This window comes from Narcine bancroftii, chromosome 10 (assembly GCF_036971445.1).
Source record: "Narcine bancroftii isolate sNarBan1 chromosome 10, sNarBan1.hap1, whole genome shotgun sequence".
Classification (NCBI taxonomy): domain Eukaryota; kingdom Metazoa; phylum Chordata; class Chondrichthyes; order Torpediniformes; family Narcinidae; genus Narcine; species Narcine bancroftii.
In genome coordinates, this window is record NC_091478.1 from 20,005,238 (window position 1) to 20,021,033 (window position 15,796).

The 15,796-nt window shown below is 39.5% G+C and overlaps 1 protein-coding gene across 2 annotated transcripts in view; it reads right to left on the reverse strand.

Moving 5' to 3' along the window:
* The window catches only part of add3a (adducin 3 (gamma) a), a 118,338-nt gene that overhangs the window by 44,248 nt on the left and 58,294 nt on the right, over positions 1-15,796 (reverse strand). For both annotated transcript variants that reach the window (XM_069900089.1, XM_069900088.1), the window contains exon 2: positions 1,208-1,429. In XM_069900089.1, coding sequence (XP_069756190.1) covers positions 1,208-1,402 — 195 coding nt within the window. In that variant the 5' untranslated portion in view covers positions 1,403-1,429. The remainder of the gene's footprint in view (positions 1-1,207; positions 1,430-15,796) is intronic.

The following is a 15,796-nucleotide window of genomic DNA, read 5'->3' on the forward strand; positions in this document are numbered from 1 at the left end:
CAAACTGCACCTGCATTTTGTAAATAAAAGGATTTAGGAGGCTTCATTATCATGTTAAATCTCAGGGTCCGTGCAGTGAGTTGACATGGTGCACAAAAATAGCAAATAGAAAATGTAATTGAGTATCCACTCAGATTGGTGAGGGGAGAAAAAGTGAGTTGACATAGGGATTAGTGTGGTGACCACTGTTCTCCATCTGTGCAACCATGTTACTTTAGCTTGCCAAAAAATGGCAGACAGCATACATTGGGGTGTGTCGCTAAAACAACATTCAAGCTAAAGAAATGTGAAGAGGGTGCATTTTTGGAAAAAAAATGCCACCTGCTTTTAGGAAAATGAGATTCTAAGTGAAGTAGGAAACCAAAGGAATTTAGAAGTATACTTTATAAAATTACAAGTAGAAGTGCTGAAGAAAAATTTAAATACAGGTGATGCATGCATTGCAGGGTTTCCTTCATAGAAAATGGACTGTATCATGATTTCCATGAAGCCTTGCCATCTGTACATGCATCAAGAAATGAGGAAATGTACAATATTTCTACCTGCCGCTGGAGCTCTTTAATGAAAGGCAAAATTAAATGCATGGGTAACACTGACAGATAGAATCAAGCTTACACGAAGCTAGTTTATCATGTTCAGCTCAATTTACACAAAGGATCCTCAAAAGTTTTGATGCTAAAATTATTTCCTCATTTTAAAAAAAAAAAAAAAAATCGAGAGTTCATCAGAAGACACTTAAAACAGGTTCCAGTTCTTTTCCCTTTCAAAACTGAAAGGCAGAGAATAAACATGATAAAGGCTCTTATGGTTCAATGGTGTAGACATATGTATCAAGAATTAAAGGTTCAAAAATTCTGTACTATAAAGTTAAGGCAGTTACCAATAATGGGATTCGGAGAAACTGAGGGAATACAATGTGGAATCTGACTTCTTGCAGAACAAACAAATAGGTTGATTATAGTTGAAGCAAAACTAGCGATGATGGGAATAAGATTCATTATAGAACAAACACTGGCACAGTCCTGCAAGGCCACAGTTATTTCCTGTACTGTAAATTTAGCAAAAAGCTGGTTGCTAAATCAATACATCAAAATGAAAGTTTGCTTCTACTTCACGGAAGCAGTTTTGGAAACAGCTTGTACTCAGATTTTAATTATACAATAAAAAGATTCAAATAGGCGACAATATTTCTGAGGTGGGTACTCACAGGACTTTGAAGTATTTGAGAAACACGCTTTCTCTGTTCCATCAGGTTGAAATCTTGTCTCAACTCTGGTGACAGGTTTCTTTCCTGAATACATTCTGGATCACTTTCATTAATGCCATCAAAGTCATCCTCCTCATGAATGCCACTGGGTGGAGGAGGGGACGTTACCACTCCATGGCTGGAATCACCACTCATGATTACTGCTGTCTATTGTTTGTCAGCCTGTAATAAAAAAATAGTTTATTAAATTCCATTATTTATCTGCAATCACCATCAAGAGCAGTCTGTGGCACTTTAAGCACTTGCTTCAGATCACGTCACGACTCATTTTCTTAGAAAAGGTGCATTAGCAACCCGATCTACATTTACAGCACGCTGTCTCAGAAAATCCTGCCAGAACCCATCTGTTCATGACACTCTCAAGAATGTCAGATGGCAACAACTTAAATTGAAATGCAAGGATGTATTTATGAATAAATATACAATAAAGGCCCTGTTATCCAGGATTCCAGCAAAAAAAAATTGTGGAAATAGGTAAAAAAATAGATTAGTTTAAAATCGGTGCACCTCGCTGTTAGTTCGCCAATCATGCAATACAATCCCATTCAATGGGAAAATTCATGTATTCGGCATCTATCAAGTGTTGGATAACAGGGGTTTTATATTGGCAAAAATAGTGCTCGAACAGAATTGACTGCAGTCGGTTGACTCAAGGAATAAAGCCAAGTTTGTGGTACTATAAAATATCAAAGATGGTGACCCATTATCAAAGAGTACAACGAATCACACTTGATCCTCCATTTGTGATGCACTAGATATAGATTATGCAGATCATTTTCTCAGTTGCTAGGTTTGCAGATAATGCTTTCACAGATAAGAAATAGAAGCATCAGCGTGCCAATCAGGCCTGCTGCATCTTTTAATAAAAAGCGACCAACTTGATTAATCGATTCTGTTTTCCTGAATAATTTGTGATGGGCAGCAATCCATTAACACCTAAAATTCGGAGATACTAAAGAGCATGAGGAACCCTCACCTTGAATGGAAACATTCAACTGTGATACCCCTTCCCATTCTGGCCACTTAAGACTGGAAACAGAATGGCTCAACGTCCTGTCACACAAGAATTTTATTATTCCTTACATCTCCACAAAATCATCCCTTATTCTAAATGTTCTTCCATCAAGGACATGCCGACATTTTACACATCTTAAACCTTTAAAGCACATCTTTGGTTAGGAAACAAAGGACGGGAAGAATACTCAAGGTGTGGCGTGATTAAAGCCCTTTGTAATTGTGCCAAGATTTCCTTTGGCTTGCATTTCAACTTCTTTGTAATCAAGGCAAACTGTGCTTTTAATTTCCTCATTGGAAATTTAACAACGAATCAATGAATTACACACAATTCTCTCAACTCCACATTGTTCACTGCATAATGAATATTGTAATAGATGCATAGAACGAGTCAGGGATCATTTTGGGCAAATTCAGAAAGGGGTGCCAAATTCCCCCCATAATTTTATTTTAATAATAAAATATGGAAGAAGATACTGTCTGCTTCTCACATAGGTCAATGATGTACAAAACCATTGCATCCCTCCAATGGTTCCAGTTATTCATCTTTGGCCTCGAGCCTGCTATTCAACCCAGTCCTCTGCTAATTTGTCACTACTCTTCAAGTCCTAATCTTGCATGAGGTTTCCAATGCTATTGGAGAATTCATACTTACATGAGAGTATACACTCTCGTATTTGTTGAGGATTTTTCTCCATTATAAAAAAAAAATCAGATCTAGATTTTGTTATGTCTTGTTCCAAAGGAGGAATTTTTCATTCAGTCAGAATAAAGGAATTCTAAGAAATGATACACCACAAAAATATTTTTCTTTCTCACCCCCACCAAAATACATGTGAACCTTTACTCTCTCCTGGATGTTAGTATTTAAAACTGTTCATGCAAGCCAGCAAGCTGCATATGAAGCAGCATATTGCTTCCAAGCTACAAAAAATAAAAGTGCAATCACTCACTTTTGAGATGCAAAGAATGTGAGTGATTGGCCCAGCAGAAGTGAAACCTTGACAACAATAGTAGCAAGATTTTACTATGTTATTGTCTCACTTCCCTATTATTGATAGTCAAGTACAAATATTAAACATTACTTGTGCATTCGTGAAACAAAGCAACCCGTAAATAATTTAAAAACAAAAACTGCAATGTTGAAGCCCCAAATAAAAACAGCACACACTGAGATTAAGCAGGTCAGGCAACATCTTTAGAGAAAGAGGAAAACAGAGCTAATGTTTGAGGTCAATGACTTTCAGGTGCCGCCTGGCCCAAGTGCTTCCATCATTCTCAGACTTTATTCAAATACAGTACTCTATTGTATTCATGTACTCTGATCCTAAATATCACTATTTAAGTGGGGTAACTAAGTTTTAATTTTCCTGATTTGCATTCAATCAAGAGATTTTGCAAGATTTAAAAGCAACTCTGTTGCACCATTCTTCAATGTCAGCTCTTGAATTTATGCCCGGAAAGCTCAGTTTAAAAAATAAACTGTTGCCCCTTCAAGATGCAGATACAGGTACAATAATACAATTGGTTATGTGTCTTCACCTTTGCTGTATAAAGTACACGGTGTTTCTTCAGCATTGTGTTTTTACTTTTTATTTCAATGTTTTTCTTGATAATCTGATAAAATCTAGAATCCTTGAACATTTTTAAAGTAGACGACAGATTCCTAATAAGGGGGAAAAATGATAGAAAGCAGATACAAATCAGATGGTAGACTTAGGGGTCAAGTCATCTACTCTTGCACCCAATTTATGCATAACAGCATGATGCATTAACTAACATGTTGAAATCTTAAGTATATTCATTCTTCAATGGAGCCACCTCTCCATTTGTTAGGCCATGCTACTGTTGCTCTGCTCCAATCTAACAAATGAGACTTCTGAAAGAAATTGAATGTGAAATCTCCAAATTAGTTTAGAATAATGGGTCTTGCAACATCAAATTACCTGTACTTAATTGCCTTTGGTTGTTAGTACAGCTTTATAAGCTACGGCACCTCGAATGCTTCCATCAGCGCTGTCTCCGCTCCATCTTCAACATTCATTGGAATGACCTCATCACCAACATCGAAGTACTCGAGCTGGCAGAGTCCGCAAGCATCGAATCCATGCTGCTGAAGACCCAACTGCGCTGGGTGGGTCACGTCTCCAGAATGGAGGACCATCACCTTCCTAAGATCGTGTTCTATGGCGAGCTCTCCACTGGCCACCGAGACAGAGGTGCACCAAAGAAGAGGTACAAGGACTGCTTAAAGAAATCTCTTGGCGCCTGCCACATTGACCACCGCAAGTGGGCTGATCTTGCCTCCGACCGTGCATCTTGGTGCCTCAGTTCGGCTTTGAAGAAGACCGCAGAGCCCACCTCACTGACAAAAGACAATAGAGGAAAAACCCAACACCCAACCCCAACCCACCAATTTTCCCTTGCAACCGCTGCAACCGTGCCTGCCTGTCCCGCATCGGACTTGTCAGTCACCAACGACCCTGCAGCAGACGTGGACATACCCCTCCATAAATCTTCGTCCGTGAAGCCAAGCCAAAGAATAAGCTGAAGGGGACATATTGTTCACAAGCTGACCCCTGACCCACGATGAAATCCTCGCACAGGGCAGAAATAATGTACTTCAGCAAATACCACCCTTTGAATGAGATATGAAACTAAAACTTTATTACCTGGGAGTACATTAAAAAGATCCTGAAAAGGAAAAAAAAAATTGCCATCTCCTCCACACTACCACCATGCCTAAACCTATCAATTAGATTACATGAAACAGTGATTTTTTTTGTACAAACTGGATGTGCAATGTGAATGCCCTCATTGCCCTTCACTAAATTAATATCTATTTAAAGTCTTTACTATTTTTGTGGTGCTATGGCACAATCTATTAATACAAGTATTTTCCAGGAAGCTTCACATAATTATTTTCCATGGCTTGATGAACACAAAACAGACTATTTATAATTGTGTAACTGAAGAAAGAGAAAATAGAGCATTTTGAGGATCATGAACCACATTTATTTTTTGTTTCTCTTAAAATGAATGACATTCTACATTATTCTTTACCTTCCTTCATCTTTGGCATATTACAAGGACTAAATACACAACTACTTAAATTGCATTTTTTTTTAGAACCTTAACTTTGGGGGAAAAAAATTATGAAAATGCAGAGCATTATTTTTAATGTTATTCTCCAGTGTATCAATATTTTTGTTATTGGTTCCCCAAATAAAACTCTTAATTTCTCATGGAGAAACTTTTTTGTTTCATTCCAATTTATATTTGAGAACTTTAAAGACTAATGTAAATAATTTTAGAAGAAATCACTACAAACGAGTTCAGGTTCAGTAATTTCTCTTCAGAAAAATATTTATCATTTAAAAATAAGTGCTGGGTATATCTTCATAATGTGCCACTGTCACGCAGGTTATGAAAACTCAGGTCTTGTTAAGCTTAGTCAGAGACAGTAGGCTTTGTGTAACATGAATAAAAGCTCTCACATCTAGAAGGAGAACATATGCTTTTATTTGCTTATAACTGAGGATAGAGTCTTAGTGGTCTTCAGAAGGGCTCAGGGTTTAGGCGGGAAACCAGGGTTATATATGGGAAGATGGGGGTGGATCCAGCCATCAGTACAACACCAGTGAATCTCAGTTCACTGCATTCACCCCTTCCTTCATCCTGTGGATGAAGACGGAACATCGATTCAGAAAGAAAAATTCAAAAAATACAGTTATTTACAAATTTAAGCAATCTAGAGGTCGCAAAGGGACCAGGAGACCCAAGGTCCTCCTGTGCTTAGGCACTCCACCAGGATCTCCTGGTTGTTGGCAACAGAGCGAGCTGGTGCCTCGCAAGGACCTCATTTTGCGACTTCAGGTACCAAGCCTTCAAAGCCTTGATGGAAGTGTCATATGTAGTGCAGTCCCTAATGACCGTGTACCCTTTCACTCCTAACCTCAAAATGAGTGTGGACCTCCTGAGTTCATCGGTATGGAATACACCTCTGGTCGCATTCAGGTAGCCCCGGAAGCAGTCTAGCCAGTACGTGAACTTCTCAGCTTTGTGGGGGACAGAGGGTCGATCAGCAGCACATTCCTGACTTGAGCAGCACTGCCATCTTCCACGGAATAAGATAATAAAATTGTAGCAGGAATAAAAGCTCTCACGACCGGAAGGAGAACATACACTTTTATTAGCTTTTAACTGAGGGTAGGGTCTTGCAGTGTTCTTCAGAAGGGCTCAGGGTTTAGGTGGGAAACCAGGGTTATATAGGAGTAGATGGGGGCAGAGCCAGCCATCAGTATAACACACCAGCAGTAAGTCTCAGTTCACTGCACTATGTTTTTTTCTTTAAAACATAATTAGCACTTTCCTTCTACCACCATGAATCCAAATTGCTTGGATGCATCAAGAGATTTTCAATGATCAGAAGTGCACAACAATGTCATCCTACATTACCAGCAAAAGTTTGCACCAAAAAAGTCCCAAACATTTCTCAACACTTCCTGCACAAAGTATTAAAGCACAGCTACTTAAATACAATATGCACAACAAAAACCTTTTGATACAGCAATAATGACAAGATTAAAATGCAAGCAGTTATCAGTTTAGAAAATAGTGCATCTACTGCCAATAGACTCTCGCTTCAAAACCCCTCAAATGTACATAATCATTCACTACATCATGGCAACTTGTTTTTCAATTACATAACATTTAAGAAATAATACTTCAGTGATTGTTGTACTGAACTTCAGTGATTGCTGCGTTGTTGTGTACTGTCTCCAACCAACACTGAACAAAGAACCTATTTATGCATTGGTTTAGGGTAGTGGATAAAGGAATATTCTTGTGCCGCAATACAACTTGAAATGCACATAAAAGCAATTCTGTTTTGGCGACAACATGATTAGCCACTAAGAAGTTTTTATTTTAAAGTTTATCAAGGCTTGCCTAAATGCAGAATTGTTTTCCTTCTGTTACCCAAGTTATTTTAAATGTCCAACTTTACTATGTCATTGCTTCAAATTCCTGAATATATTTTATTTGAAAAATGTTAATTCAAAACTGCTGCCAAAAAAAAATCAAGCGTCCTTCTTGAAAAACTTTCATGTCATGTGACCCACCTTAGAAGCTGTCATGAGATGCATATCACTGAATATTGCAGTACAGGAGGCCCCTTTAAATCCCACAGATCAAGGGGTATGGGGAGAGATTAGGCATATGGTATTGAGATAGATAATCAGCCAGGATTGAACTGAACAAAAGAGTTGGCTTTCGAGCCTGCTCCAGTTTTTATGTTCTGCAATTAAAACAGCTTCCTGCCCTTGCATTGTACTAGGCTCTTTCTTCTAGGCAGTATAAAATGTGAGAAGATTCTTTTGTATCAATTGGATTTTTTTTAAATATACAAAAAGAGCATGCATAGAAGCTGTGCCAGGTTTTAGTGGGATGGCACAACATTAACGTGTTGTGACTAATTTACTCTACTTTAAGCGATGAATACAATTTTATTAAAAACACAGAAATGCTGGAGAAACTTTAGTCTCACAGCATCCATGAGGTAAACTGATACAATTTTATTACTGAACTGGTACTTTGTTACCTTCTCAAATGGCCTGTTGAACTTTTTTTTTTGAATATTTTATTTAAGGTTCCATACATGTATTAATATGTAGATACAAAGGACAATATTCATGTAAATCATGTCAATTATAAATGTTACTTATTATTATAACCCTAAAATCCCACCAACTCCCTCCCCCAAATAATAATCTTGAAGAAAAAGAGAAACAATAAAAGAAGAAAGATAGAAAGAAATGGAAAAAATAATCAAAGAAAGAAAGAAACAAACAAACCTGGTTACCAAAATATCACCACCATTCACACAGCTCTCCTTTTTCAATATTATTTCCTTACTTATCCCAAGAAGTTTGCAAGATTCCATGAGGTTTAGGAAAAATCTTTTATAAATTAATACCTGGAATGTGCAAGCGTGGGAATCCAATTTTCAAAAAAGTATATTTATTCCTTAAATTATATGTAATCTTCTCAAGAGGTATACAACTATGTATCTTCACATGTTATCTTTCCATTCCTAAATCCAAATCTGATTTCCATGTCACTGCTATACATTTGCCTGTTTGACTCCTTGAGATGGAGTTATGGTAATTATACTGAGTCCTTGCTATTCCCACATTATACAAAGGGGATTTATCAAACCGATTCAGATTTAATAATAACCTTCAGGTTTTCATAGCTGTTGATATGGTGCTAGACATAAATTACCAGATTTATCTAAGATGATTTCATTTCTTGTTCACTGTGTGCTAAATGATCATGTACTATAATCATTGGTGTATTTAATAAATTAAATCTATACGCAAGCAAGTAGTTATTGATAGACGAATCTAGCAGAATACCTCCATCCAACTCGGGTATTGGATTCAAACTCTACGCCAGGAATTCAGAATTTACCGTACATAACAGCATACGAGATGAAGCCTGAACCTTAAAAATGTCACCCCAAAACCAAGGGTCACCCGAAACGGCAAGAATGAAGTCTACACCTTAACATCCCAGTCGTTCCAATTTTCCACAAACCTTTCTTGCTCACAGGGTCTTCTACAAGAAACACATTATCTCTAATAGTCAAAGAGCTGTGTAAAGAGCAAAATTTACAGAGCAAAAGATCAATTAGCACCAAGGTCAGATTGAGAGCACTTTTGTGGTTTTATTCAGGGCCTGATGGCTGTGGGGGAAAGAATTTAAGCTTGTTGGAGCACACTTTCACACTCACAAATCCCCCCCCCCCCCAAGGAAGGGAGAAGAAGAGTGTGCCCAGGGTTCAGTGGGTTCTTAAGTGTGTTGACTGTCTTTCCAAGGTAGTGGAATATGTAGACAAAGTCCAAGGACAGAAGTTTGTATTATGTTCAGTACTACATTCTGCAGTTTTCAATCTTGAACAGAGAATCTCCAATATCATGCATCTAATATGCTGTCAAAAGTGCCCCTAGAGAAGTTGGAGAGGGACTAGGATGTTTTTGGAGGGGGGTGGTGTGGTGGGGTTAAAAAGGAGACGTGCTAAATTTCTTGAGTCTTCTAAGAAAGTAGAGGCATTAGGCCTTTTCACACTGGCTAACCTGTATATTGGCCATTCACACTGGACTACCATGCATCCCCGGGAAGAGGGGCGCCTATCCTCCACTAGTGATGTGACAAGCGATGGCAGACCTGCCCTCCCAGAATTCAGTGTGGCAGAGAAACCCCCCCACCCCCTACAAGTGCTCCATGCATACAGCCCTTTCTCTGCCTCATGGAATTCTGGGAGGGCAGGTCTAGGGAGGGGAGGAGAGAGCGAGAGATCACACACCTGAGTTTTATTGCCACTACCACTTTCCCAGTCATTTATAGATTGCTTTATTGCTTCTACCACTTCCCTCCGGCCCTTTATAAATTTATAAATGATTATATTGGTCAGCCCCACAACAAGGGCTGAAGTGCTCATATTGTCCTCAAAATAATGTTTAATTTTGTTTAAATACAAGATCATAACACATCCATCAGGATTTACTAAATTGAATATAAAGTTTATTCCTTTTTAATCTTTTGTTTCCTTCACGTTCCTGCACTCACTCAAAAACATCATCAACATGTCATTACCTTGTCCCTGGATAGTCCATGACCTTTCACACTGGGCTAATCGGCATGCAGATGTCAGATGACCCCTGTGCACCCTACCTAAGTGGTCCATCCCTGGGGTGATTTGACACTGGCATGTTGATTCACGAGCGTTCACACTGGCCCTTTAATTGGTATAATGGCCATTAATTACTAGGATAAGGTGCCAGTGTGAAAGGGGCTATTGATGCACATTCTTGACCATCACATCAATGTGCTTGTCCCAGGTCAGGTCATTGGAGAATTTAAAAACACAAAGCATGGTAACAGGCCCTTCTGGCCCATGAGCCTGTGCACCAGGGAAAATCCATGCAGACTTGGGGAGAATGTACAAACTTCTGACAGACCACACAAGATTCAAGGCTGGGTCGTTGGTGCTGTAATTGCATTGCGCTAATCGTTATGTAATGCATGCCATGCAAGACTTGGAAGGTATCTACTCTTTCCACATCAGCACCCTTAATATGGACGGAGCTGTGGACTCTGCCCCCTTCTCAATAATGCAGAGAGAAATTTGATGATCTTGTCATATCAGGAAATCCACTGTTGTGATGCCATATCCCACTGCTCATTTCTGATACTTCAGAAGTCAAAGTAAATATTGCCAGAATGATTATGGAGAGACTAAAACATTTGATAATAACTTATTGGCAACAATTGAATAACTTTATATACTGACAGGAAGTGAATTAGCCTCCATATCTATCCCAGTTATGCAAGTCCTATCTGGAAAGAACAATAGATTTTCCACTGTGGATAACAATTTCACAAATATAACTGTTCATCAAACGAGCCAAAGAGTCAAAACTGCTAAATTATTTCCAAAATCTTTTCACAATTTCATTATTTTTAAGATACAAGTTGCAAATATTCAGAGCATAACCATTAAATCTGCATGCTCTTATGAAGTATTCAACCGCAATGGTAAGAAGTCCAATAGTCAAAATTAAATTAGGACAATTTTTTCATTTTATCCAACGCAAAAATGTAGGCACTCCACTTGCATCACATCAGGCTGGGTTTTACACTCTCTTCTCTTTGGCTTGGCTTCGCGGACGAAGATTTATGGAGGGGGTAAATGTCCACGTCAGCTGCAGGCTCGTTTGTGGCTGACAAGTCCGATGCGGGACAGGCAGACACGGTTGCAGCGGAAAATTGGTGGGTTGGGGTTGGGTGTTGGGTTTTTCCTCCTTTGCCTTTTGTCATTGAGGTGGGCTCTGCGGTCTTCTTCAAAGGAGGTTGCTGCCCGCCAAACTGTGAGGCGCCAAGATGCACGGTTTGAGGCGATATCAGCCCACTGGCGGTGGTCAATGGGGCAGGCACCAAGAGATTTCTTTAGGCAGTCCTTGTACCTTTTCTTTGGTGCACCTCTGTCACGGTGGCCAGTGGAGAGCTCGCCATAGAACACGATCTTGGGAAGGCGATAGTCCTCCATTCTGGAGACGTGACCCACCCAGCGCAGCTGGATCTTCAGCAGCGTGGACTCGATGATGTCGACCTCTGCCATCTCGAGTACTTCGACGTTAGGGATGAAAGCGCTCCAATGAATGTTGAGGATGGAGCGGAGACAACGCTGGTGGAAGCGTTCTAGGAGCCGTAGGTGATGCCGGTAGAGGACCCATGATTCGGAGCCGAACAGGAGTGTGGGTATGACAACGGCTCTGTATACGCTTATCTTTGTGAGGTTTTTCAGTTGGTTGTTTTTCCAGACTCTTTTGTGTAGTCTTCCAAAGGCGCTATTTGCCTTGGCGAGTCTGTTGTCTATCTCGTTGTCGATCCTTGCATCTGATGAAATGGTGCAGCCGAGATAGGTAAACTGGTTGACCGTTTTGAGTTTTGTGTGCCCGATGGAGATGTGGGGGGGCTGGTAGTCATGGTGGGGAGCTGGCTGATGGAGGACCTCAGTTTTCTTCAGGCTGACTTCCAGGCCAAACATTTTGGCAGTTTCCGCAAAACAGGACGTCAAGCGCTGAAGAGCTGGCTCTGAATGGGCAACTAAAGCGGCATCGTCTGCAAAGAGTAGTTCACGGACAAGTTTCTCTTGTGTCTTGGTGTGAGCTTGCAGGCGCCTCAGATTGAAGAGACTGCCATCTGTGCGGTACAAAAAATGTATGAGCATGCCCATCATAACAATTACCATGCAATAGACAAAAAGTGCTGGAGAAACACAGCAGGTCGCGCATCATCCATAGTATCCACCAGTTTGGGCCTGAGCACTTCATCAGTAATCTGGAAAAACAGGAAGGTGTCTGAACAGAAAAGGTGGGAGTGGCAGACATTTACCTGTTATAGGCAGAGCAGGTTAAAATACCCGAGACCTCCTCAGCCAGGCCGCCAGATATGCCAGAGTAGAGAAAAGCCTCGTTTGGAAACCGCTATAGAAACAAACCAGCGCAGAATACATAACTTTTGGGAAATCCACACTTATCTTTTTTAAAAAAACTAAATGACACAGGAATCCAGTTTAACACCAACATAAACATGAAAAATTTGAATGTAGACAATTGAGTGGATTCTGGTTAGAAGTTCATGAATACATCCATGTTGAACATTGAATTTTATTGTATTATAATCAACTTTGCAAACATTCCTTGGATGTTTCCCCAACTCAGACCTTGATCTCAGTATTTTATTTGGCCAGAGATGGAGAGAACGTGTCAAAATTACTTCAAAATTCACTTCTATTCCATGAAGAGAAGGATGCATTTCAAAATTGCAACCGTTTCCAATTTGTTTTTCCAAAAAGGTTCATAAAAAGGAGCAACTCAAAAAAAAAATTAACTGGACGCAGAGAGTTTTTAAAAACATCAAATTTTAAGCGTTTCAAGCCACTAAAAATGCTCAACTTGAAGCGTTTGCAACACTTTATTCAATTTTACTGTGTGACGAAGACAGCAATCCAAGGTCCAACTTTATCAGCTGGTGAATTAGTCATAGATTGGAGAATTTTTTCAAAAAAATTACCGTGTATATATAACCTACATAAATGAATCTGCAAACTATTTAACCAAGGGAATAATCTAACCAAACGTCACACTTGCCAAGAAAAATTTTCAGAAGTGAAAAGGAAACCTTTTTCTATTAATTAGCCTGAGAATCCCGCCTACCCCAAACAATATAACCTTGTTTAACAGAGACATTGACAAAAAATTGATTTCTTTCTAAGTGCATTGTTCAATGCTTCAAGTTCATTGTTTATCTAGAGGTTGATCAGATTAATTGTTATTTATTTTCAACTAAGGGGACTTGAGTATCCAGCAATTATATATCACCTTTGAAAGGGAATGGAAAAAAAAATAAAATTTTAAAGATAGGATTTATCTAGAATTTTCATTATTAATAATAATGAAATATGAGTAACACTTCATTTATTGATTACAAAACAAATCAGTTTTATGTTACAATTACCCTGTTCATTATTTTAATGCATTAACAAGTAGCTTAAATAGAAATGCTGAAGAACTCAGATAGTCAAGCTCTGTCTGGAGTGGAGAGAGAAACATCCTTTTTGGAAAACAACCCTTTCTCATTCCAACATCAATTCTGTCGTTCAACCAATAAAATCAGTTTTTATTATTTCCCTGGTCATATATTAATGGTTAAAATGTTTTGCTTCATTTACTAACAGTAGATCCTTAATGGAACAGTAAGCCCAAAACATCCAAAAACAGCAGCGCAGTTCTATTTTATCTGCCCAAACACAAATTTTGATGAGAAATATATAGGATGATTAATCATTAATAAAAGGAACATCGATATGAAAGAAATATCAGTTTTTGACAAACCTTCACTTGTGTCTTACACCAACTTTGAAAATACGTTTTATAATAGAAGCCTTTTGCATGCAATTATTTTATTTATTCTTGCCTACCATCCACAGGCCAATGGACTGGTCAAATGTCTGCACCGCCACCTTAAGTCAGCACTCATGGCCCACCTCACCGGTCCTGACTGGGCAAACAAACTGCCTTGGGTGCTCCTGGGCATCCACTCCACTCCCAAGGAAGATCTGCAGGCGTCATCAGCTGAGCTGATCTACGGTGTGCTGCTGGCACTACCTGGTGAGTTCGTCAACGCACCTCACAATCAACAGTGGTCGCTGCACGAACTACTTCCTCACCTCAGGACACGCTTGCACTCGTTCGAACCCCCACCATCGCCCAGGTATGGCATCTGCCCGTCTCACATTCCTGGTGAATTGCCTTCCGCGGAGTACGTTTTTGTTTGGCGGGGCCCGACCGCGCCACCTCTCCAGTGACCGTACGGGGGGCCATACAAGGTTGTACAGCGTTCCGGCTCTACATTCACGCTGGTGGGAGAGGTTTATCGTGGACAGGCTGAAGCCAGCGCACCTTGATACCACCGAGCCTTTGGTCGTAACCCAGCCCAAGAAGTGAGGCTGCCCAGCGAAAAAGGACATGGGTGCCGATTCCAGGGGGTGCTGTGTGGCGGCTCATCACTAGGCAGGCGAACCGGCTCCGCTTGCAAGCCACGCAGCAGGGCAGCCGGCCAAAATGGTGCTGTCGGGGGTTTTCCCTTTCTCCCAGCACAGGGCTCAGAAGCCTGTGCTGGGGGACCACGTGACGCCCAAGTGACGTCAGCGCCCTCCAGCGTGGTTCTCAGCCAGGACCAGGCTGGGAGTATAAGTGCAGCTCAGAGGCCTGCAATAAAGTAGTCTGCTCAGAGCTCAACCGTCTGGTTGTGCGTGTTCTTTCAGGAGCAGGTGTAGCTGCCGCTACATCCTCCCTTTAAATGTAAATTAGAGGCAACAAATAGTTTCAATTTGGAGAATGGTAAGTTTATTCACTTTCTTTCTATACTTTTTATATACTAGTTGCTGCAAAAGTGGCACACTTTTTAAAATCATACCTCAAAAAATCGGAAAGAATAATAAAAAAAATTATAGAATATTACAATTTCTTAATAATAGAGAATTATTTTGGGCTAAATAAAAATTATGCTTAATTTCTTTGAGAAATAAATAAGAGTACAAAAAAGATTCCACTTTTTCATTACTTTGTATTTGTATATTTACACATGCATAACTTAAATTTAAAAAAATGATTAATTCCAAATCACACTTATTTCAACCTTTGTTCAAACACAAGGTAAATTCTTTTATTTATCCCTTACTATTATCATTACTTGCTGGGGTGTTTCTTATTATTATAAACTGAATATGAGGATTAGGGTTCCACCATTTCCAAGTGCTCCCTAAAAAGGTTTCATAAGCTAAAAAGGTTTGAGAAACACGGAAATAAAGTGAAACCCTGAAATAAAGTGAAACCCAAAAACCTGCAGATGCTGTGATTGAAGAAAAAAAAAACAGAACTGCTGGAGGAGCTTATTAAGTCTCACAGTGTGCACAGGAGGCAAGGATATACTACCAATGTTTCAGGCCTGAGCCATTCTTCGAGTACAAGAAAAAGCAAGCAGCTCCTGAATAAAAGAACTGGCAGGAGGAGGAGTAACAGAACTGGGGTAAAGGAGACACAGCAAAGTAAACATGAGGGAGGGGATGACTGATGTAAACCAGAGAAGTTGGAAGGGGTCCAGATGGAATTGATGCAAATGGTTACTCCATAGGTTAAACAAAATGATAACCGACTTTAATAAAGCAAAAGCAGAATTATTTCATTTCAATAACATGGAATCCAATCAAGTCCCTTTGTTAAATTATTCATATTTATAAACGAAATGAAAAATGAAATGTTAACAGTTGCAAAACTGAGATATGGCCAATTTTATTTTAGCAGGTGAAAAAGGCAAATATGATGGAATACCACACGAGGAACAATGTTTTAAAGTAATGGTAGGTCCATTACTTTAAAACATTGT